Source organism: Silurus aristotelis (genome assembly GCF_946808225.1).
Source record: "Silurus aristotelis genome assembly, chromosome: 27".
Classification (NCBI taxonomy): Eukaryota; Metazoa; Chordata; class Actinopteri; order Siluriformes; family Siluridae; genus Silurus; species Silurus aristotelis.
The window spans coordinates 298,117-324,666 of record NC_139600.1 but is presented as its reverse complement, the minus strand read 5'-3'; the positions used below and the strand labels follow the sequence as shown (position 1 = coordinate 324,666).

The following is a 26,550-nucleotide window of genomic DNA, read 5'->3' as shown; positions in this document are numbered from 1 at the left end:
AGTAATAGCATGTTTTGATGTAGGTGAGATGATGATGAGGTTCCTGCAGTGTTCACATTCATCCCAAAGGTGTTCAGGGTTGGAGCTCTATAGCAGGAGATCTTCCACTCCCTCCAACCCATGTACATCAGATCTTCATGGAGCTGGCTTTGTGCACAAGAGCATTGTCATGCCAGGTTTGGGCCTCCTAGTTTTCCATAAAGTCAAGATATATTAGAAAAATGTGAGTTCATCCAAAGACGTCTAATACAATGTGCGGTTTGGTGAAGAACCACATACGGACCAGGAAAGTCAGGTGTCACAGAACTCTTGTCAATATGATGTTTCATAAACATAATTAAAACTTTTTAACATATTGATCGTCTTATTCCGTGTTAAATTTCTCACTAATCTTTTCTCAATCGTGCTTCAAGTCGTGATATTTCTTCTAAATGCAAATAAACACATCTGTACCGGAGTGTAGATATCAAACAGCTGCTGCAAGTAAACTGCTAGTTTTCTTTTTCGCATTTTAAGTTTGGTAAAAACACACACCGAATACACTCGAAAATAAGTGAAGACTCCAGGATTAGCCATCGAACAGAACCCGTGGGCTTCTTAGATAATCACCTGGTCGCTGGGAAAGCAGACGCGCCGACCGAGACGCTGGAGTCTAGCTTCAGTCCAGTAGAGCTGACAGTAGATTGGGGTTCGGCTGAGCGGAGAAAGATGTATTTATAAATAGATTATCTCAGAAGGCCACTTCTTCCCCACTGTGTCTATAACACTTAGACTCAGTAAGGACCTTGGACTAAATGAAAGTAAGAGCGGATACAAATTAGCATTGCTTCACAGCGCTGAAATGACAAAGGCGTGAAGAAAAGCCTCTTGTTTGATATTCCAGTGATGGTATCTGAGTTAATCTGTCTTTTTACACACACACACACACACACACACACACACACACACACACACACACACACACACAGGAGTCTTGAATAAATTGGTTAAAAGCGTTTAGACAATTTAATTAAGATCATTCGTTGTCTAAACTGGAATAATGCGGATAATAAATGGGTAAATGGGCCTAAAGCGTGGACGGAGATTTTCCACCTGACCAGCCGACCTCCAGCCTGTCCAGTTTCAGAAGGTGTCTTTAAACGCATTTATCCTGGAAATTAAAAAACACAAATGAGACTGGAGTTTGCTGAGATGGACATCGTGTTGGAACGATAATTAAATAAGACACACTGTATGGACGGCATATCAGGAAGAGATGTTCTTTTTGCACATCGCATTCCATATTTCGTCCCATTCATGGTTTAGATATTCTCCATTCTTCTAAGATGTTCCAACAAATAGTGCTTATGGAGGTTTTTGCTCATTCAGCCACAAGGGTGGACCGGAGAGCAAAACCTGTGATTTTTCCAGCCAACTGTAGTTCATAAAGTTTTCCATTCAGTTGACTTTTCTAGGAGACCCAAACCTGTTCCAGCATCACACAAAGTGCACAAAGCCAGCTCCAAGAAGATGCTTTCTATAGATTAGGTGGAAGATCTCCTGCTATAGAACTCCAACCCCTTCGAACACCTTTGGTGTCACCCAAATCAGGATGTTTTTTAGTCTGGTTTCTTTCATGGTTTCTTCCTCACACCATCTAAAGCAGTTTGTCTCTGCCACAGTCTATAATTTGTACATGTTGTAAAGCGGCTTTGAGACAATGTCCATTGTGAAAGTGCTGTAGAAATAAACCTAGAATTAAATTGAAACAAAACACCTACATGTGTACCTGGTGTTTACTATCTGCTCTTGTGGGGGAATGAATCTCACACAAAGGTCCATGATCACACTATCAGAACCTACAAGTCTTTTACATGGTATCATTTTTAATAAAATTATTTACCAAAGTTTTTTTGTTTTGTTTTACACAAATGTTTAATTTACATAGTAATTAAAGTTTGGACAAATGAATACCTTTTATATAAAAAAACAAAAAAAACAATCAGAAGCTCTGGGTGCATCAGATAATCCATTTGTAGTGCATCCAGAATAGTGACGAGTCGTTCATGAACGATTCATTCCTTTTGAACGAATCCTTAATGTGACTCAGAAGAACGAGTCGTCTCCAAGAGCGATTTGTGGATTTTCTACTGGACGCACAAGAGCAAAGTTTTTACAGGAAACAGAAACGAGTCGACTCATAAAAAGATCATTGTAAATTTGGTGAAAGAGATTCAAAGAACCGAGTCACTCAAATGATCCGATCTTCTCATCACTAATTCAGAACAGTGACCCATATCTGGAATTTCTGAATTGCTGCTATTTCTTTGTGTATTTTTCAAAATAAAATCAAATTCAATTTGAAATGGAATTTCCGGCTCCCCCGATGTCTCAGTTTGAAGCAGACTGGCTTCAAAAACCCACTTTCACTTTGTCACTTTTTGTTTCGCCTCCTTTATTTTCACTCTGTGCCCTAATTCTCTTCCTCTGTTGCCTGAGGCGAGTAATTTTCAGTTTCCGGCTGGAGATGAGTAATTTAACCAGGGCCTAACCCAGGTCTGAGACATACGCTGGCTATGGAACATGGGTGACATTTCATTTTTTTCCCTCTCGACATCATAAAAGTCACATCAGGCTGAAGGCAAAGTGGGCCAATGTTGTCAATGGGCATTTATTTGTTTAGTTATTTTTATCTCTCTTTTTTGTGTGTTTGGCCCTTCAGACTAAAGCGAAGAAGATCCCGAGAAGACATTGTGACAACGTGACATGTTTCAAAGACTGAACGTCCTAAACCTTTTCATTTCTTCTATTTATTATTTATTTTTGCTACATGTACAATGCCTTTCTTCCTGCACCTGAAGCTAAAGCTTTTGACATCCAAAAGAAATGAGAGAATGTGTTGAAGTGTTTCATGCCTGTAAACCTCCATTTGCTTTAGTAATGTATGCTTGTTTGTACAACAAATGAGGATCATGTTAAAAATAGAAATATATGAAATAAATCAAGACGTGAGCTGTATATTCAGATTTCCTGATTCACATTCCTGTAGCGTTTCAATCCCCATGAGAGAAGCAGATAAAGGCTGATTTACCTGGCTGCAGGTATGAATAATCACGTACACATACAAACTCTTCTGGGCATCGGGGTCATAATAACTTTGCTTTGCTGCTCATGTACGAAGGAACATTACACACGACTGCCTCGTTCTTCTGCCTGTGTTGAAACTATTACCAACAAGAAACAAGACGTGCAGCAAGAAACCCTGTCTGCACATTCATTATTCACATATTCATTAGTTTCCATGTTGCCACAAAAGCCACACTTTAATTTCTCGGCCCATCCTCCTCGATCTGGGTGGAAGGTGCAATGCATTTTTAACAAGGCGCCATGTTCTCACACAAACGCTGGATGCAACGACTGGATCTTCTGCAGGAGATTCACTTCAGGTCATAAAGGCAATTAAAAGGGTGCGCTCGCTGCAGAGGAGAATAAATTCCACACAAAAAAGATCTTTCACACCCTGAAGAATCGGAATCCTGAAAGGTCAGAAGACAACAAAAAGAAACTCTTCTTTCATGTGTCATATTGTATATTTGATACCCATCACATTTACTCCAGTACATCTGCGCTATTACATCTACAAAATTCCTGCCCCATCACATCTATTTTTCACAACTTCTACATCACATCGGCTCCATCACATCAACAACAAATCCACCACATCACATCTGCTCCATCACATCAACAACAAATCCACCACATCACATCTGCTCCATCACATCAACAACAAATCCACCACATCACATCTGCTCCATCACATCAACAACAAATCCACCACATCACATCTGCTCCATCACATCAACAACAAATCCACCACATCACATCTGCTCCATCACATCAACAACAAATCCACCACATCACATCTGCTCCATCATATACCTTGTCCCATCCTGCCCATCATATCTACATGGTATCCACTACATCAGATCGTCTGTATCACATCACTGCTTCATCACATGGGTCTAGATGGTGAACACTGAGTTTTAGACTTGGCAGTGTGAGTGTATTGGTGGTGACTCACCACGGCCCTGGTATAGTAAAAAACTCAAACTACTGCCATAATGCAGGAGAAATCACTTGTACTCTGTTATTTAAATGAATCTGTTATTACTAAATGTCCTTCACGTCTCTTTGGAGAGTTCCGAGTACAACGATTCAGATTAATAACCATGTGAATGGAATACTTTTTTAAAGGGGATTCTTCAAAGAAGTTTGAGGAAATTACATGCACCACCAAAAAGCCTTCACATGATGTGTTGTTCTTGGCAGACTGTTCCTTGTAAAATCAATGTGGTTTGATGCTTATTTGTGGAAATAAAACATTTTCTTATGATAAATTTTGGGATTTGAATCAAGAACACATCTGCCCATCACATCTACTACACCAATACTGCTAGAACACATCTGCCCATAACATCTACTACACCAATACTGCTAGAACACATCTGCCCATCACATCTACTACACCAATACTGCTAGAACACATCTGCCCATCACATCTACTACACCAATACTGCTAGAACACATCTGCCTATCACATCTACTACACCAATACTGCTAGAACACATCTGCCCATCACATCTACTACACCAATACTGCTAGAACACATCTGCCCCATCACATCTACTACACCAATACTGCTAGAACACATCTGCCCCATCACATCTACTACACCAATACTGCTAGAACACATCTGCCCCATCACATCTACTACACCAATACTGCTAGAACACATCTGCCCCATCACATCTACTACACCAATACTGCTAGAACACATCTGCCCATCACATTTACTACACCAATACTGCTAGAACACATCTGCCCATAACATCTACCACACCAATACTGCTAGAACACATCTGCTTATCACATCTACTACACCAATACTGCTAGAACACATCTGCCCCATCACATCTACTACACCAATACTGCTAGAACACATCTGCCCCATCACATCTACTACACCAATACTGCTAGAACACATCTGCCCCATCACATCTACTACACCAATACTGCTAGAACACATCTGCCCATAACATCTACTACACCAAATCTGCCAATCACATCTACTACACCAATACTGCTAGAACACATCTGCCCCATCACATCTACTACACCAATACTGCTAGAACACATCTGCCCCATCACATCTACTACACCAATACTGCTAGAACACATCTGCCCATCACATCTACTACACCAATACTGCTAGAACACATCTGCCCCATCACATCTACTACACCAATACTGCTAGAACACATCTGCCCCATCACATCTACTACACCAATACTGCTAGAACACATCTGCCCATCACATCTACTACACCAATACTGCTAGAACACATCTGCCCCATCACATCTACTACACCAATACTGCTAGAACACATCTGCCCCATCACATCTACTACACCAATACTGCTAGAACACATCTGCCCATCACATCTACTACACCAATACTGCTAGAACACATCTGCCCCATCACATTTACTACACCAATACTGCTAGAACACATCTGCCCATAACATCTACTACACCAATACTGCTAGAACACATCTGCTTATCACATCTACTACACCAATACTGCTAGAACACATCTGTCCATAACATCTACTACACCAATACTGCTAGAACACATCCGCCCATCACATCTACTACACCAATACTGCTAGAACACATCCCCCCATAACATCTACAACACCAATACTGCTAGAACACATCTGCCCCATAACATCTACTACACCAATACTGCTAGAACACATCTGCCCCATAACATCTACTACACCAATACTGCTAGAACACATCTGCCCATCACAACTACTACACCAATACTGCTAGAACACATCTGCCCATAACATCTACTACACCAATACTGCTAGAACACATCTGCCCATAACATCTACTACACCAATACTGCTAGAACACATCTGCCCATCACATCTACTACACCAATACTGCTAGAACACATCTGCCCATAACATCTACTACACCAATACTGCTAGAACACATCTGCCCATAACATCTACTACACCAATACTGCTAGAACACATCTGCCCCATCACATCTACTACACCAATACTGCTAGAACACATCTGCCCATCACATCTACTACACCAATACTGCTAGAACACATCTGCCCATCACATCTACTACACCAATACTGCTAGAACACATCTGCCCCATCACATCTACTACACCAATACTGCTAGAACACATCTGCCCATCACATCTACTACACCAATACTGCTAGAACACATCCGCCCATCACATCTACTACACCAATACTGCTAGAACACATCTGCCCATCACATCTACTACACCAATACTGCTAGAACACATCTGCCCATAACATCTACTACACCAATACTGCTAGAACACATCTGCCCCATAACATCTACTACACCAATACTGCTAGAACACATCTGCCCCATCACATCTACTACACCAATACTGCTAGAACACATCTGCCCATAACATCTACTACACCAATACTGCTAGAACACATCTGCTTATCACATCTACTACACCAATACTGCTAGAACACATCTGCCCATAACATCTACTACACCAATACTGCTAGAACACATCTGCCCCATCACATCTACTACACCAATACTGCTAGAACACATCTGCCCATCACATCTACTACACCAATACTGCTAGAACACATCTGCCCATAACATCTACTACACCAATACTGCTAGAACACATCTGCCCCATCACATCTACTACACCAATACTGCTAGAACACATCTGCCCATAACATCTACTACACCAATACTGCTAGAACACATCTGCCCATAACATCTACTACACCAAATCTGCCCATCACATCTACTACACCAATACTGCTAGAACACATCTGCCCCATCACATCTACTACACCAATACTGCTAGAACACATCTGCCCCATCACATCTACTACACCAATACTGCTAGAACACATCTGCCCATTACATCTACTACACCAATACTGCTAGAACACATCTGCCCATCACATCTACTACACCAATACTGCTAGAACACATCTGCCCCATCACATCTACTACACCAATACTGCTAGAACACATCTGCCCCATCATATCTACTACACCAATACTGCTAGAACACATCTGCCCCATCACATCTACTACACCAATACTGCTAGAACACATCTGCCCATCACATCTACTACACCAATACTGCTAGAACACATCTGCCCATAACATCTACTACACCAATACTGCTAGAACACATCTGCCCATCACATCTACTACACCAATACTGCTAGAACACATCTGCCCATCACATCTACTACACCAATACTGCTAGAACACATCTGCCCATAACATCTACTACACCAATACTGCTAGAACACATCTGCCCCATCACATCTACTACACCAATACTGCTAGAATACATCTGCCCCATCACATCTACTACACCAATACTGCTAGAACACATCTGCCCCTTCACATCTACTACACCAATACTGCTAGAACACATCTGCCCCATCACATCTACTACACCAATACTGCTAGAACACATCTGCCCATCACATCTACTACACCAATACTGCTAGAACACATCTGCCCATCACATCTACTACACCAATACTGCTAGAACACATCTGCCCATCACATCTACTACACCAATACTGCTAGAACACATCTGCCCCATCACATCTACTACACCAATACTGCTAAAACACATCTGCCCATAACATCTACTACACCAATACTGCTAGAACACATCTGCCCCATCACATCTACTACACCAATACTGCTAGAACACATCTGCCCATAACATCTACTACACCAAATCTGCCCATCACATCTACTACACCAATACTGCTAGAACACATCTGCCCATCACATCTACTACACCAATACTGCTAGAACACATCTGCCCATAACATCTACTACACCAATACTGCTAGAACACATCTGCCCCATCACATCTACTACACCAATACTGCTAGAACACATCTGCCCCATCACATCTACTACACCAATACTGCTAGAACACATCTGCCCATCACATCTACTACACCAATACTGCTAGAACACATCTGCTTATCACATCTACTACACCAATACTGCTAGAACACATCTGCCCATCACATCTACTACACCAATACTGCTAGAACACATCTGCCCATCACATCTACTACACCAATACTGCTAGAACACATCTGCCCATCACATCTACTACACCAATACTGCTAGAACACATCTGCCCATCACATCTACTACACCAATACTGCTAGAACACATCTGCCCCATCACATCTACTACACCAATACTGCTAGAACACATCTGCCCCATCACATCTACTACACCAATACTGCTAGAACACATCTGCCCATCACATCTACTACACCAATACTGCTAGAACACATCTGCTTATCACATCTACTACACCAATACTGCTAGAACACATCTGCCCATAACATCTACTACACCAATACTGCTAGAACACATCTGCCCATCACATCTACTACACCAATACTGCAAGAACACATCTGCCCATAACATCTACTACACCAATACTGCTAGAACACATCTGCCCATCACATCTACTACACCAATACTGCTAGAACACATCTGCCCCATCACATCTACTACACCAATACTGCTAGAACACATCTGCCCATCACATCTACTACACCAATACTGCTAGAACACATCTGCCCCATCACATCTACTACACCAATACTGCTAGAACACATCTGCCCCATCACATCTACTACACCAATACTGCTAGAACACATCTGCCCATCACATCTACTACACCAATACTGCTAGAACACATCTGCCCCATCACATCTACTACACCAATACTGCTAGAACACATCTGCTACACCAATACTGCTAGAACACATCTGCCCATAACATCTACTACACCAATACTGCTAGAACACATCTGCCCATCACATCTACTACACCAATACTGCAAGAACACATCTGCCCATAACATCTACTACACCAATACTGCTAGAACACATCTGCCCCATCACATCTACTACACCAATACTGCTAGAACACATCTGCCCCATCACATCTACTACACCAATACTGCTAGAACACATCTGCCCATCACATCTACTACACCAATACTGCTAGAACACATCTGCCCATCACATCTACTACACCAATACTGCTAGAACACATCTGCCCATCACATCTACTACACCAATACTGCTAGAACACATCTGCCCCATCACATCTACTACACCAATACTGCTAGAACACATCTGCCCATAACATCTACTACACCAATACTGCTAGAACACATCTGCCCATAACATCTACTACACCAATACTGCTAGAACACATCTGCCCATCACATCTACTACACCAATACTGCTAGAACACATCTGCCCCATCACATCTACTACACCAATACTGCTAGAACACATCTGCCCCATCACATCTACTACACCAATACTGCTAGAACACATCTGCCCCATCACATCTACTACACCAATACTGCTAGAACACATCTGCCCCATCACATCTACTACACCAATACTGCTAGAACACATCTGCCCATCACATCTACTACACCAATACTGCTAGAACACATCTGCCCATCACATCTACTACACCAATACTGCTAGAACACATCTGCCCATCACATCTCCTCATGTTCTGTTCTAACATTTGCCTGTTTCACTAAATGTGAGCCAGTTGGAGGATGTGAGTTTTCTGTCCATCCGCTCAGTGTTTTTGATAATGTAATGAATAATGGCACATTTTGACAGCGAGTAAAATGTCTCTCTAAACAATTTGTGACAAGAGAAAAATGGAGATGAAGGACAGTTTGGTGTCACGTCCACGGTCACACCCCAACATACAGAACGTCAACAAAGAAGAGAATAATAAACTGTGGAAGGTCATTAAAAATAAAGGAACACAACAAGCAAACAATTATTACAGAAATAATAATAATAATAAACACAGAAATGGCACAGAGAAAGTGTCCTTCAGCTGTGGGGGTCATGGGGCACATTTGGACTCACAATACATCATATAGTGTCATATGTCCAGACATTTCACCCAGAACATATCTGTGATCCGGTAGCAACTTTTCCATGGTCTTTTCTCAAACCCAGACCCACGTATGGTTTAGAGAATGAAAACAAGAGCATTTCTTATGTTTCAAATCACTATAGTAACAAAGAAGACTATATATATATATATATATATATATATATATAAATGTTCTTTATTTTTTTTGCCTCATGTGAGTTCGGTTTAACTTAAAAAATGTGAAAGAATGAATATGAGCTCAGTGACAGATCCTTCTTTGTGGCACATATAAAATCCACCATGCACACGAGTATAAAAACCCTATCATGATCTTTATTCTTAACCAGAATTCAATATTACATAATGCTGAGGTCACAGGACGTTGAATAACACCTCAGAAACGCTTTCCTTTTGTTGAATGAAATGGCATAAAAAAAGAGAACCTGAAAATATTCAATACAAAAACGTTTTGTACGACTGAGACGTGTCTCATTATCAAATGTCAGTAAGGAGATTTTCTGTGTAAAAGATAAGAATGCTATTTAACTCGTTTTACAGCGAACTGGGAAATCCTGGCAAGGTCGCACCTCTTCTTGTTCTTAGTTGTTATTGGCTCACAAACCCAATCACTCAAATCCTCATCCAGATGAAGAAACCATTTGTATTCTGTTCTCACATTTGTTCAGCTATAAACAGTGAGAAATACAGTGACTCTCATTCCTTAATTAGGTGATCATTTTACCTTCATTTGAACTAGGAGACCCAAACCTGTTCCAGGATGATGCACAAAAGCCAGCACGGAGAAGATATGCTCTACAAAAAGATCTCGAGTTGCCAATTATAGAGCTCTAACCTCAACACCTTTCAATTAAACTGGAACTCACCCCAGGCCTCCTCACCCTGTTAAATCTCCATAATCACACTGTAAAATCTAGTGGAACATCCGTCCAGAAGAGTGGAGGTTCATAGAAGAGCAAATGTGGTGCTTAAGAAAGCACAGAGCGAGAGATTTCATGCTCAGGTGTCCACAAACTTTTGCCAATAGTGTGTACACAGGTCTCGTTCTGATGCTTCAAATCACACACAGTTTTGAAAGTAGTGCTATTAGATCATAATTATTTGCATTGGTGTGTGTGTGTGTGTGTGTGTGTGTGTGTGTGTGTGTGTGTGTTAATGAAGCTGTGGGAGTTTGCTCCTGGTGCTGTTTTTTTTTTTCCTGGTGCTGATTTCTCATTTTGCCCAATTCATTTTGTGCATCAAGACATTGATCAGAATCAGAAATGCTCCATGCTGCTCAGTAAGGAAACATCTACAATAGCTGTCTTGCTTTGTGTGGAACTGGAGCTGTGTGTTACTATAGTTACATGTGTTTATAAAGCAGAGGATTTATTTAGAACTTTTAGATAAATATTAATATAAAAAAAAAGATAAGTACCACACTATCACTTGATGACACCAGAAATGAGGGTCTGCTAAAAACTTTGGTTGAAGAAGAGAATTACTGGAGACTTTGCACAGCAACAACACTAACATAATAATAACTGCGTCTCAGAGAGAGGGTCAGGGAGACGAGAAGCTCAGCTGTGAGATCTTCAGCGTCTCTAAATGAAGTGTGTATATCACTGAGCAGGATGGCCGAGAGACATCGAGCCAGAACACAGGACAGGAAAGGAGAGAGGGCACAAAGGACAGCACTAGTCTTTAATGACAGCTCTACTTCCCTCCCGACTCTGATTGTATTCCTGGCCATGCGGAATGTGGAGATGCCTTCCTATCAGACCCTGCTGATCTCGAGAGACGTGCCACTGTCAGAGAGGGCAATACAGGAAGAAATGATCTCAGAGCAGCCGGTGAGTTTTCACACACATTCCCACACTCGGCCTGGAAATAACCGACACGCCGGGTTGAAAAATAATGTTTTATTTACAGCGATGTTCCGAGCAGACGATCGCAGCGGCCCAGTTTTACACAATGGATCCATTCGTCAACACGAGATGGGACGCAGGATGTGGTGCACAATGGCGTTTTTGTTTTTTTTTGCATGTGAACCTCAGATTTTTTAACACCAGATTTGGAAATGTTTGGAGACACTGTGTAAAATGTAAAGAAAAACAGAATGTAATAATTTGCGAATCTCATAAATCCGGATTCTATTCTCAATAAAACAAACAAACACATCACATGTTTAAACTGAGAACATGTTCCATTTAAAGGAAAAAATAAGGTCATTTTGAATTTGATCCCCAGACTCTTATCCAGACCTCTGACCTGCTGGACAGATTATATCTCTCAACTGACTTGGGAATGTTTGGACATTTCCCAGGAGGAGCTGGAACCTGTTGAGAAGTCTGACCTTTAGAGCCTGTTGGCACCTCGATACCCACCGGGAACAAGCTGAAGAGCATGAAGTCACTGTGAGATGATCTGAACACAACCCAAGCTAAACTGGCAGCTGTAAACCTTCATTACGTCCTACCACCATGACTTCTCCCTTCTCACAGCGCCTGTGCACAACTAAAGAAGTGAACATCAGATCCCGAAAACAACTCGGATGAAGAAGCAGGAGATCAAAGAATGTTTGCTATGCGTCTTCACCCCTCGAGGAGCTTGCGTTTCCATGGCTTACATAACGACATAACGGGGCAACCGCTCGGTGTCCGTGAGCTTGCTGTGAGATACAGTGAATCTGGCGGCTCATGAAGTGATGATATGAGAGAATAATCAGTGCCGGATCTGAAATGCAAACGAGGCTGACGGTGTTCACTGCAGATGGTGTTCTTCACACAGCAGCATGCGATAAATGCATTATTTACCTTTTTAAAAAAACACACTGCATACATAAAGAAGGGCTGATGACGCGTGAGCACGATTACTCCTTTAAAAATAAATCAGAAAAGAACAGAGTCATGAAATGGAAATGAGCAGCGAAGGTGGAAGGATGTAATGTGTCTGAAGAAAAAGATGATGATGATGATGATGTAATAGAAAAAAGATGGAAAGAAGAAGTGTGTGTTGATTGAAATAAAGATCAATGTGAAAATAGAGAAGTAAGATCAAGAACGTGATGACTGGTGATGATGAAGAAGCAGTGATGATTTAAAGTGGAAACGGTAGATGGAAGGATGAGGTGTATAAATAGAAGATGAAGATGATGAAGTAGTAGAAGATGTTGCTAATAAATATGAAAAGAAGATGTATGTGTCGATATAAAGATCAACATAAAAAGAAAATGATGAGTAGGATCAAGAACCTGATTGCTGATGACAATGACGATGATGATGTAGAAGAAGAAGAAGAAGAAGAAGAATGTAATGATTTAATTACCATCAGTGTGAAAAGAAAAATATAAGTCAGAACCTGATCACTTGATATTGATGATGATGATGATAATGATGATGATGACAGTAAAGGTGCTGATCTCCTTCTTTATATCTCAAATTTACTGGAACCCATTTTACTGCTCTGATAAAATTCCTGTTTTATTAATTTGTTCATCTTCACACACATTGATGCATTTTATCAATCAAAGTTTGTGGACACCTGAGCCATAGATTGGCAGGTGCTACTTTTTGAATCTCCCATTCCACATTTAGTCTCCATTTGCTCCTATTATAACTGCAACTCTTCTGGGAAGATGTTCTACTAGATTCAAACACATTGGTATTGAGACACCCGACTTTTCCACCAATATGTGGTTCTTCACCAAAGTTAAGAGACACAATTGTACAGGACGTCGTTGGATGTAGCATGAAATTTTCCCTTCATTCGAACTTCATGTTCCAGTATGACACAAAATACACCAAGCAAAGCTCCATGAAGATATGCTTTCCATGGGTTGGAAGATGTAGAAGATCCAATGCTATAGAGCTCCAACCCTATTGAACACCTTTGGGATAAATCTTTCACGCTGACTGCACCCCAGGTCTTCTCACCTCACCTACATCAGTACCTGACTTTACTAACAACCTGCTAGCTGAATGAATCTTCACAACATCTCCACAAATTCTAGTGGAACATCTTTGCAGAAGAGTGGAGCTCATTACACAGAAAGAGAGAATGGGGACCAGTTTCAGATTTAGGTGTCCACACAGTTTATTGATGGATTTTGGAAAATGTATTGAAAATGCATATAGATTATTTTAACACACTACCCAAGAACTGTCCTTAGATTTCTACCTAAAAACGTAATGTGATTTGTATTTGACATGAACAAGGCCGGTTTCTTTATCACTATCCTCTATAGCACAAACTAGTATTTATTTTAGGACAATTATGCATTTATTGTTTTTTTCCTCTTCAGCAGTTTCCTGTTCCGAACCACAGGCCAAAAATGTGTAGATGTTCATTGTTCATTAGCGCTTAACTGAAGTGGCGAGGCTTCTGAGGCAGTATTAAAATAGCCCAAATTAATGACTACTTTGTGTTTTAAGAACGACGCTCGAATCTCAAGTGTCGACATAAAGTGGTTTGTTTTGGACCCACACGGAGCAGGAAACGAGTGTCGTCTCGGGCGAAAAATACTGTGTCTCTGGATGAACCCTGGCAGAAATTAACCAGCTTCAGCCTTTACAATATCAATACTGATATTCCACTCAGTGCTGTTCAATTACATCTACAGCATTTAGCTGAAGCCTTTAGAGACTCACATTTATCTCATTCATAAAACTGAACCGCTTTGCTCAGGGGCCCAGAGCCGGTAGCTCAGTGTGGCTGGGATTTAAACTCATGACCTTCAGATCCAATGTCTCGACCAACACCAGTGGAGATGTTATTAAAGAAAAGATCAAATTTAATTATAAATATGACGAGTTGATGTCTTTTTCCTGTGTATGAAGTACGAAGTGGAGTCAAAAAGTTCCGAGACTAATGGTGGTGCTATTCTTGAACACGTGCATTACCACATCTGCAAATTCATCATGGACAAGTTAGAACAAAGAGCAAACGTGAAATTCTCAGTGAAACTGGGCAAATCTGGCACAGAGACATTTGACACGTCATACTTTTGACATACGAGGAAGAACATCGCTGGAAGACGACAAGAGATCAGAAAGACCTTCAACAAGCTCAACCCCCGAAAATGTCGAAACCATTCAGCAACTTGTGCATGATGATTGTCGGAGAGCGATCCACATGACCCACCCTACTCGCCAGATGTGGCTCCTGTGGACTTCGCCCATTCCCAAAGATGCATCCATGCTTGACACACTTGGAGAAGAAGACTTCCAGGACACGTTCCGGAAGTAGCAGGAACACTGGGAGCGCTGTATTGCCTGTGCAAGGGGACTAGAAGGTGATAGTGTGTAAACGTAGCTAAAGAAAGTTTTCTCGAGAGGAACCTTTTGACCACATCGTATTATCTTCCAGATGAACATAATGCTGAGCTGAACATTCCGACAAAAAACTGGAATACTGGCAAAGTCTTTGCTGAATCCAACCAGCGCTTATTCTTCCTACAAGCCATTCGACTTACAATACAAAATAGACTGGACTGACACACACACACACACACACACAAATATCTACCTTCATTCATTTCACAAATACCTTGCAGCAAAAACAGCTATTTCTTTTACATGTACAGAATTTATTATAGTATGGACCATTTCTTCGCACTAACACACATTTTTCTCCTTCTCACTGCTGCTCTGCGACTTTATTCTCTGTCTTTATTGTGGTTTCTGCACTAAATGATATTTGCCCACGTTCACCTCATGCACTTTTTCGGTTGGTTTTGTGTTTACGTTGTACCACGTAGCGCAGGTGGTCCTGTTTACTGTGTAAAGCTGAAAAGAAAAGAAAAGCCTATTTGACTCCGGTGCTTCATTGCTGGTCTGCTAACAGCAGCAAACTGCACACTGCTTCGTTTCTACGCCGTGTTTTGGAATACATCACGCAGAATCATACCTGTGATCATATATTAGATAAGGAAGGAAGAGGAGTGCTATCAGGCTAAAGAGCAAATTTTATCATCATAATAATAGTAATTAAAAAAACAGGTGCTCGATCGAGTCCATACCTAACGATGGTAATCATGAATAATGAAGTGTTATTAGAGAGCAAGGAGTAATTATAAGCCTGAAACAAGACTTAGCAAAGCAATAATATTATTTCATAATTATATATTTCACTTATTACATACATTCGTATTATATGCAAAATACTTATATGTAATAAGCATTAATCAAGCCATGATTGGTCAATCTAAGGAGGAGGAGATCAGCAGATTTGACTTTTAAACTGAGAGCTTGAGTTAAATTGATTATTCACTGTATAGACATTTTTGTATTAGTCCCCATTTGCTCTTATAATAACCTTCACTCTTCTGGGAAGATGTTCCACTAGATTCCACTGGAGGTTTCTATGAGATACATTCAGCCACAAGGGATCATCATCATTACATTCATTCCAATAGGGTTGGAGCTTTATAGCAGGAAATCTCCTGCTCCATGCCACAGAAAGCAGATCTTCATGGAGCTGGCTTTGCGCATGCAGGAACAGGTCTGGGTCTCCTAGTTCACGTTTGGGGAAAGTTTCATGCTAGCGCATCCAAACACAGTCAGGTGTCCCAATACTTTTGGGAGAGAAGGAAACGCTGAAACCTCTCAGGTTTAATCGTGATTTGAAGTCGCTTCCAAATTAAAACGAGTGAAATGTAAGTTGTCATTTCCGTACCGATTTCCAGATAACGCCTTCTGTTTATTTTTTTTCAACATGTACACAACTCGAATCGATGATGTCCCAAAGGGATCAGGATTTAACTCTACAAATGAAATCTCCACAGACCTAAACTGAATTATAGCACCTAATTTGTGACATCCATCAGAACAGGAGACGGGGTGACTTTCGGCGCAGTTATCCTCGCTACACGGCGTGCATCTCTTGTCTGCTGTTTGTCGCAGTGTGAGTAGGAGGACGAGCAGCGGGAGAAGAAGCTACACAGTTTGATTATGAGCAAAGAGAAACCCACACAAAGCGCGGCCTTATCGCCACTGACCTCGTACTCATTCAAAGACACGCAGCGGCTCGGTCCGCTCATTAAAGCTTGGCTTCGCTTCGCCCGCCGGTCTTAAAAGCCAAAGCTTCTCTTTAGCTGGGGATAGAAGTAGAAAGCGTCTTTAGGGGCGAAAGAGGAACTGCGCCATCGTTGCAGGAACAGATCAAAAAAGATTCGGAGCAGAAGAAAAATGAAGGAAATCAATCGTGGCATCCAAAGGGCAGAACAAAGGCTGATTTATAAAATGTAAGTGCCTCTAATGACATATCAGCAAGAGCCAGAGGAGTCTATTACCCTCAGACTATATATCAAGCACCTTTTCATTTTCTGCTACAAGCCGAGAGTCACAAGCTGCGCCCTCTGACGCCCGGCTTCATTTCAAGGTTAATAAACTTTTAGCGGACAGATGTAAGCGTTTCCGGCTTCGGCTAGCGGGTAAACCCTGATCACATGCCGGAAACAGGAAATGAGTCGGGAGTGGTGTGCAAATTACATCGAGCAGGAGGTTCTTTGTAAAACATGAACAGTGATGGAGGGTTGATGGAGTGTGTCAATTTTACAGACTCTACATGAACAAAAGTATCGTGAAACCAGACTCCTTCATCCAAATGTGCTCATTTCCCAAACTCTTTCCACTGAGTTGCACACAATCTTTACAGTTCGCCTTCACTTGAAATTGGAGCCTCAAATCACAAAGTCTATAAACATATGCTTTACATCATTTGGAGTGGAAGATCTCCTGCTATAGAGCTCTGACCTTAACCATATTGGGCAAAATGTGAACACTGACTGCACCCCAGGCCTCCTCACTTCACCCTCATCAGTATCTGACTTTACTCACACTCTTTTGACTGAAATGTGAAATGGAATGTTCAAACACCATGCACTGCTCTTATGTTAGGTGTTCACAGACTTTTATCCATATACGAGGTGGTATCAAAACGTTTCAAGACTAATGGTGTACCTGGTGAAATTGGGCAAATCTGCCACACAGATGTTTGACATGACTTTTAGCGCAGGTTTTACTTTACAGCAGGCAATTTGCTGTGGTGTACGAGGAAAAAAACACTTGATGGGTGGTAACAGTAACTCTGCACCACCTTCTGAGCCTCCATCAAAGTACTCACAAATCCCATAAAAGCAAAAGGTGTGAGAAAGAAATAAGGTGGAATGTGATGCCGCAGTTGCCACCTACATTAACACCTGCCTTTTTTTTTTCACTTCCTGAATCAGTGATTTCCTGCCACTATAACGTACACATCACACACAATTAGAGATATAATAGAATGTTGGTGCAAGACTTTTCCAAACGCAAGACTTTTCCAAACACAAGACTTTTCCAAACACAAGACTTGGGGTGTCCAAAAAACTATATATAGCCATATCAAGAGCAATCAGTTAGCAGCGTTGGTATTATCCTACACTACCGAGTCGCAAGCACCAAGCATGCTTATACACCCAAACACTGTGCATAAAGAGACCACGACTATAACTACCTGAAATAAGAACCTATAGAAACGGCCATCAATGGCTTCAAAAAGGTTGTGAAGTACTTGATATTCAAGGAAACCTATATGGTATTAGGAAGTAATGGGAACACAAACGCCACATTTATCGTATGATATTCACATGGAGGACTGAAGAAATCCTCGTCACAAAGCCCATCCTGATTATCTCAACGTTTACCACAAGGTCTCCAATCACGTATAACTGCCTGTGTGGGGGGAAGAATGACACGTGACACCAGGCTATCTTTAAGCATCACTGTAATCAACAAGTGGTGGGTTTGACTGCGAGGATTTCAAATCTACAAATTGAGCAACCACTTCATCACTCAGATAAAGTTTATGAAGGTCAAATGTAGTGAGGTTTGAAGTTGTGCTTGCCCAAGACATAACTTCCTGTCTGAGTCAAGACATCCAGTATCTACACAGGACAAGACAGAGTGAGCTACATCTGCTCTCGTTGTTGTGTTTATTGGCTTGGGGAAGGTGGCAGCTCAGTGGTTAAGCCTGTTGGGTTAGTGATCATAAGGTCGGGGGTTAAAGCCCTTGGTATCTCCAAGCTGCCAATCTTGGGAGCCCCTGAGCAGGGCCCTTAACCCTCAATGCTCCAGGGGCACTGCATCATGGCTGACACTGTGCTATGACCCCAGTTTCCTAACACCACTAGGATATATGAAGAAAGAATTTCACTGTACTGTGAAGTACATGTGACATGGAAAAAAACACCTTTCTTCAGTTTGATAAGAAAGTGCTAATAAACTGTTTACTTCTTCATGTGATCATCTATCTGTTCATTTACATCCCACATTCATCTTTAGTAACTGCTTTATAGTGTTTTTTATCCTGAAGGATCTTCAGTCTATCTGTGAAACACAAGCACTATATGGTGATATATCCTGCATGCAGACACCATGGACACATACATTCACAGGGGCAATTCTGCCTTCTAGCATGTGGAGAGAACATCTAATTCCAGTAATATACCAAGCTCAGGATCAAACCATGGTGTCGGACAGCATCAATCTTCAACAGTTCCACCTGTATTGACTTGCACCTTGCTTTACTGCTAATGGTGGTGAGGTTTAGACCATGAGTTGATTGGTGCACCAGTCTTTGATTCTGGAAATTGTGGTTCTGGAAGACCTCATCAAATGTTTAGACCACTTTTAAAAAACTGGCTGATAATGATGAAGAACAAGAAGAAACCCTTAAGCTTTCCCTATAAGAAGGGATCAAGGGGCAATAACAAGAGGCAAGATCATGTCTTCCCATGAGACAGTGGAACTGTGGAACACTATATCCATAGTGTATCTGAGCTGCATGCCTTGTGTTCCCAGGATAAACCCTGATCTCCCGTGACTCGATAAAGAGGAGACAGTTGGCGGATGAGAATATGAAAATAAATGCATATTTCCGGCATATTTCGAGTCTTGTCATTTTTGAGGATGATCTCTTTCATCTGATGCAAAAAAATTGGCAAAGTTTAGAATTCTGTTCCTAGTGCTCTGATCACACACACACACACACACACACACACACACACACACACACACACACACACACACACACACACACACACACACACACACACACGTGTACACAAAACCCTCCACAAAGCTATTATTTGAGTGTAAGCTTGAAGGTCAGTGAGGGTGGAATCGATAAGTCCCACTGTGCAAACACCCTGATATCAAAGCTACCCCAGCTTACAGTTTGTTTGAACCTTTTTCCCTGTCATGTGACACATCTGCCCCACCCAGTGAACTTACTGCCCCTGCCTCAGGTTACGGGAGCAAAACTGATGCATTGGCTCCTTTTTATTCCCACCCAACAAACCTCAGGGTCCACGAACAAAGCTCCGACATCTCACTGCTGCTGCAAAAAAACTTCCTGATTTCCAGCAAATTAGCCTGGAAACAGACATTTCAACAAAAAAGCATCAGAAGGGATTGAATAAAAGCATCAATTTGTTGTCTGGAGCAAAAGGTGAGATGGTAATTGGGGAAATCCCATAATTCAGTGCTAGTCTGCCTCTGTGTTACATCTTTCAGGTATCAGCAGGGACGGTGGTGTTTAAGTAAAATATCTGGCGTCTGCTTCATTGCAGCCATAAAAAAACCTGGTAGTGGTTCAAGCCTTCGAGCAGGAAACCAGCTCAGGTAGAAGGAAGCGAGGAAAACAAAATGAAAGAATGAACAGTGGAGGATGCCTGCTCGGCGTTTACAACCCAACAAATAACTAAAGTAAGCTCAGCAATCCTCTGTTCTATTCAGGCGGATTTGAGCGCACTGCTATCTAAGCCCCGTCAGTCACGCAGCATCAGCTCTATAGCTGGAACTCTGTTTGTTTGTGGCTTTTCCTTTTGTAATGAGAAGCACAAGTTAAGAAATAACATTTGGTGCTGTCGGGAAAAAAGTCTGCCTGAGACATTGGTGCTGGATTTGATTTCTTTATTTCTTTAATTTCATATTTTTAATTTTACTCCGCTTCATTCTGAACTCATGGGGAGGTGGTTAAAGCTCTGCCCTACTGATAGGAAGGTCGGGGCCTCAAGCCTTTTATTGCCAAGCTGCCACACTCGAGGCCCACACTCGGGGCCCTTGAGTAAGGCCTTTAACTCTTAGTGCTCCAGGGGTGCGGTATCATAGCGGACCCTGTGCTCCAACCCCAGCTTCCTCACATTGGGCTTCACAGGGGGATGAAAGAATTTCACTGTGCTGTAACACTTTCCTTGTGGGAGGTGGGAGTTCAGTGGTTAAGGCTCTGGTTTACAGGTTGGGGGTATCAGGCCCTTAACCCTGTGTGCTCCAGGGGTGCTCTGACCCCAGCTTCCTAACATCGGGGCACTAATGACATGCAGCTTCACAAGCAGTTTCTTTACCAAACACAAATTTGAATAGAAGGTCTTTGGATGCCATATCATGCTATTTCCTCCCCCCAGGGCCTCCTTACCTCTTTACTAACTTTCTTGTGTCGGAAAAAAAAAAAAAATCTGCACAACTGCACTGCAAATCTGTGTTCTACTGCGTTCAACGTCTAGACAGGGGAGGTTCCAAAAATCTGCTAAACTATAGAAACAGTGCAGACATGATGTGCAAATCTCTGCCAATCACCTACAGCCTGGATAAGTGTGTGTGTGTGTGTGTGTGTGTGTGTGTGTGTGTGTGTGTGTTCCAGCCTGGCTCTAACACAACAGCTTAGCATCCAATATTTTCCCCTAAAGTCAGCGAAAGCATGGAGGTCAGACAGGATGCATAGTACGTTGATAATTATTTACTCCTAACAGTTAAGCGGTGGCTGAACAAAGGTTAATCGTGCTGTCGGAACTCTTATCATCTCTGACACGTGTCAGCCTCGGCATCCCTCCAGCAATCACTCACAGATCCGTCCGATATCGCGACACCTGGGCTGCCCTCGCCAGCTGGGGCTCCAGGAGCCAGACTCGGAGAATTAGTCTGGATTTACTGCGTCAGATCACGCGGGGAAAGATTGATCTGACGCGATTGATTCATTCACGATAAGCCGAAATAAACCTGAGGTGGAGAAGTCGAGAGGTGGATACTGAAAAATGAAATCATCTTCTTTATCTGGCTTCTGGAGGGTTTGTAAAATACACATACAAGTAAAAAAAACTAATGTATACTGATGATTTGAGTGAAATTATTACTAATAAAAAATACAACTTAGTGGCTGTGGTGCAGAAAATACTGCACATCTTTATACCCCGGATTGTTTTATTATAAAGAGTTTAAAATCATATAAATAATGAAGCATAAAATCATAAATAATACATTTATTCAAATATTACTTTCTTCTATTATTGACTGCAATGTAAACGTTCCTGAAAATTAAATAAGCATATTTGCAAAGAAATTATGTATATATATATATATATATATATATAATGTTGTTGTTGCAGTACACACTCGTACCCTGCATGCTAATGAACTTTTACTGTTTTTATTTGTTTTGTCTGTATTTCTACTGCACGTTTTTTGCAAGTTTTATTTTTTTTTTTTTATGAATTGAATTGTATTCTTTTTCTCTGAAGCATTAGCGCCTCAGCATTAGTTTGTATTTGCAGGATTTGTGTGTAGCATCTTTGTAAGGATTTCAATTGAGTTATTAAAAAAAAGTACAGATTTTTTTTCCTTGTTTTTCTTAATCTCGTGTGTGAATGTTTTTAGGCAAATTTGCAATGCAGCTTTTTTTTTTTTATAAAAATTTCAATCACTTCAATCACCAACATCCCAATATTATACTTTTGGATGGATGGATGGATGGATGGATGGATGGATGGACAGACAGACAGACAGTGTTTGTGATGCATTATAACCCATGTACAGAACACATTACACTCATCTCCCTGGAGTTTCTTGGAGAGAAACAAACTCTGACTATAATCTCAATCATTTCTTTTCCACTTGAAATCAATAAATCAGTAAATAAACTAGAACATGACAGCCGTTAACCTTTGTGGAACTTGTGACCAAATTCAGTGCCTCTCGACTTTTCGCATCTCAGATTTGAGCTGTGAGACATGAAGCCATGAGGTTGGATCCTGCCGTTCTACTTGTTCTCTGGCTGGAAGTCTCTCCTGGTGTTTTTCCATGCGTCCCTGAGAAACCTATTACTCGGCTTATCTCAGCTCACAGCCAGACACCGGCTAAAGCCGCTTACTCGCCTGTGCCATGTGGGTTGGAGGACAAACAGGCTGGATAACACCTTCACTGTGGAACAGTCTCACATCCAGGATGCAGGAAATGTTTCGAGCTCCATGCTGAACTCACCGATTTTAATTGTTTGAATCCATTTGATTACTTTATTTTATTTTTTATTAATTTATAGTTGCATTTCTGGACAGGATATTTCATGAGTTCAGATCATGAGTTGATCATCACTAAGCTCTAAGTGTACCAGTCACATCCAGCTTCCCAGTGGACACGAGTAGGCAGCATCCACATCAAGCGACCATGTAAACAATGTTGAGTTACCACAAGTTGCTCAGTGGACGTTTGGAACATCAGCAACCAAGAACCCAGTGGACAATAGTGAGTTGTATTAGCCACAAGCTAGCCAGCTAACAATAATGATAACATGAACCTAACAATAACTGGAATGGTGAAGGTGACCTCTGATACTTTATAGTATAAAATTAAATCTTCACGCCTCACATTGTGAGCAGCCACGTTGATGTGACGTCACACTGTAAACTGGGGAAATATCTGGAAGCTGATTTGAGATAACGTTTCTAGCGGTTTGGATTTTTGGTTAAAACACATGTGAGCTGGGCGAGATGCTGAGGTCTGAGAGGAATAAACCATTTCAGAACATCTATAGACAAACAATCAACCTGTAACTGCATAACACAGAGAGTTTTATCCCTGTGTGCACACGTGTGTGTGTGTGTGTGTGTGTGTGTGTGTGTGTGTGTGTGTGTGTGTGTGTGTGTGTGTGTATAGGAACAGCAGGGTATATTCATCCCTCTTCTGGCCAACAGACAGAACTCATAATGTTGTGTCAGCCACATGCTGTGCAGGACCTTCTCACATACTGTTTACAAAATATCACACACACACACACACACACACACACAAACTCGCAGCTAATGTGGAACACCTGGCAACTCTTAAATTCCTTTGACCTCAGCACCGCTTTCACCTTGATGCTCGGGACCGATGGCGGCAGATGGCAGGACGTTCTCTGACGGCCCCGCTGCATTCTGGGACGTAACGTACAAACGGCCGAGGTTTGAGATGTTTGCTGGTGCCAGCCGATGACAAAGTGCTTGAGGTGCTACGCTGTAACGCGCTCTGGTAATTGCTAACAAGGGAGAACAGACGTGTGATTGATTCCCCACTAACCAACATCCATCCTTCTTGCTTTCTGCTCCTCATTCCTCCTCTTTTCTTCCTCTTCCTCCACTCACTTCATTACCCTAAACTCAGATCACTGAGACGGACTGAGGAAGAACACGACGTCACGCCGGAACACCTGGAGGATGAGAAACGACAGGAGTCTGGGCTACTCCAGGTGTTCATAATTGCTGCATAAGCCCTACATAAGCACTGAAATAGCCAGCGAAGGCTTTTATCCAGGTGACGTTACCTGCCATAGAACAAAGTCTATTCTATTTTAGCAAAAGTATTGGAACACGCAGCTTTTCCAGCCATATGTGGTTCCTCCCCAAACTTACCACCAACTCGGAGGCACACAAGTGTAGAGGACACCTTCAGACGCAGTGCACAACACCAGCTCCATGAAGGTACCCTTCACATGGGTTGGACTGAAAGATCTTGAGCTAGAAGACCTCAGAGGAATGTGAATGCTGACTGCACCCAGGCCTCCTCACCTACATCAGTACCTGGCTTTACTTGTGGCACTTCTACTGCAGCTTTAATGTGACAATGCATTGCGTCTACATAGCAGCCTGGAGCTCCAGCTACAACGTCTGCGTGAAACCACACCTACAATCGTCCTCTGTAGTTCTATATAACAGATACACAGATGAAGTTATTGATTTTACTGTGTGTTCGATGTGTTAAACTTCAGCCACTACAGAGGAGTGATGCTGCCCAATTGGCTAAAACGAGTAGAAATGGGTTCCTCTAATGGTTTTCTCCTCAAGAAGTCTCAGGGGTTTTCCTGTCTCATTAGAGATAAACGTGTATGGGATAAACGTAAAAGATGTATTTGTGATCTATTTATTTCTGTACTGCTGCTTTGGCACGATGTCCACTGACAAAGAGTTCCACAAGCAAAACTGAAATAAACTTCACAGAAAGTAAATATTGATCAAAACCTTGGACTTGCCTTCCCGTGGGCTCACCACCTGCAGGAGGGACCGTAAGGGACGGTGCTGTGAGGATTGGGCAGCAGTCGAAGGCGGGGGTCTGCTTAGACTGCTGCCCCCACGACCCGAATTACGGATAAGCGGGAGAAAATGAATGAATGAATGAACCTTGGACTTGATAATAATTAATGACTTTTATATAGGTTGATCATCATGAAGGTCAGCTGTAGGTCAGGTTTAGCTCTGTGAAAGCCAGCGTTTAATAACACGGTACTATTCCTGTCTCTGTTAAAGTAAAAAAGTAGTTTCGTTTTTGATCCGGAGGCGTATGTCTGCGTGCATTAATTAATGCCAAGTTTATTAATAGATCTCGCAAAAATCACATCTTTTAAACAATTATTAAATGCACTTTCAGCTCCGAGCAAACAGACTGGGTTTATGAGTAATCATGAAAAAGAGGGCAGGAGGAAAAAAAGAGAATAGACAGAAAGAAAGAAATGCGGTCCTTTTCCAATTCCCTGCATTAATGAAGCCTGTGCTGTAAATGAAAGCAATCAGGCGAGGGCCTTTTCAGGAACCTCCCCCCTGCCACTTGGAGCACAATGAAGCATAATAAAAGCTGTTTCCTCCCTCCCTCCCTCCCTTCCTTCCTCCCTCGTTCTCGGAGATGGATGTGGTTGCAGGGGGTGAAGTGTATCCCAAGGACACAGTGGAGAAGTGGTGGAGTGAGCTGAAGGAACAGAGCTAATGATGGTTCGGCTCACTCAGTCGGACTGCAGACACACTGAGACCAGACCCTGTAGAGCACCGAGCCTGACAGCAGCTTCAAACACAAACACAGCAGCTGCCGAGATCCTAAACACAACTATCCGCACGCTCCGAACCATCCGAACGCTCCGAACCATCCGCACGCTCCGAACCATCCGAACGCCCCGAACCATCCGGACGCTCCGCACGCTCCGAACCATCCGCACGCCCCGAACCATCCGCACGCTCCAAACCATCGGAACGCCCCGAACCATCCGGACGCTCCGCACACTCCGAACCATCCGCACGCTCCGAACCATCCGAACGCCCCGAACCTTCCGCACGCTCCGAACCATCAGGACGCTCCGAACGCTCCGAACCATCCGCACGCTCCGAACCATCCGAACGCCCCGAACCATCCGGACGCTCCGCACGCCCCGAACCATCCGCATGCTCCAAACCA

General features: G+C 42.1%; 1 protein-coding gene across 2 annotated transcripts in view; it reads right to left on the bottom strand.

The window, feature by feature from the left end:
• LOC310721003 (catenin alpha-2) overlaps positions 1 to 26,550 on the bottom strand; it is a 234,519-nt gene that overhangs the window by 158,704 nt on the left and 49,265 nt on the right. The window contains exon 1 of one of the 2 annotated variants that reach the window (XM_083532180.1): positions 17,043 to 17,404. The exons of the other annotated variant lie outside the window; for it this stretch is intronic. Within the exon in view, the coding sequence (XP_083388306.1) occupies positions 17,043 to 17,084 (42 nt within the window). The 5' untranslated portion in view covers positions 17,085 to 17,404. Of the gene's footprint in view, positions 1 to 17,042; positions 17,405 to 26,550 lie in introns of those variants that run through there. 2 annotated transcript variants of the gene reach the window in all.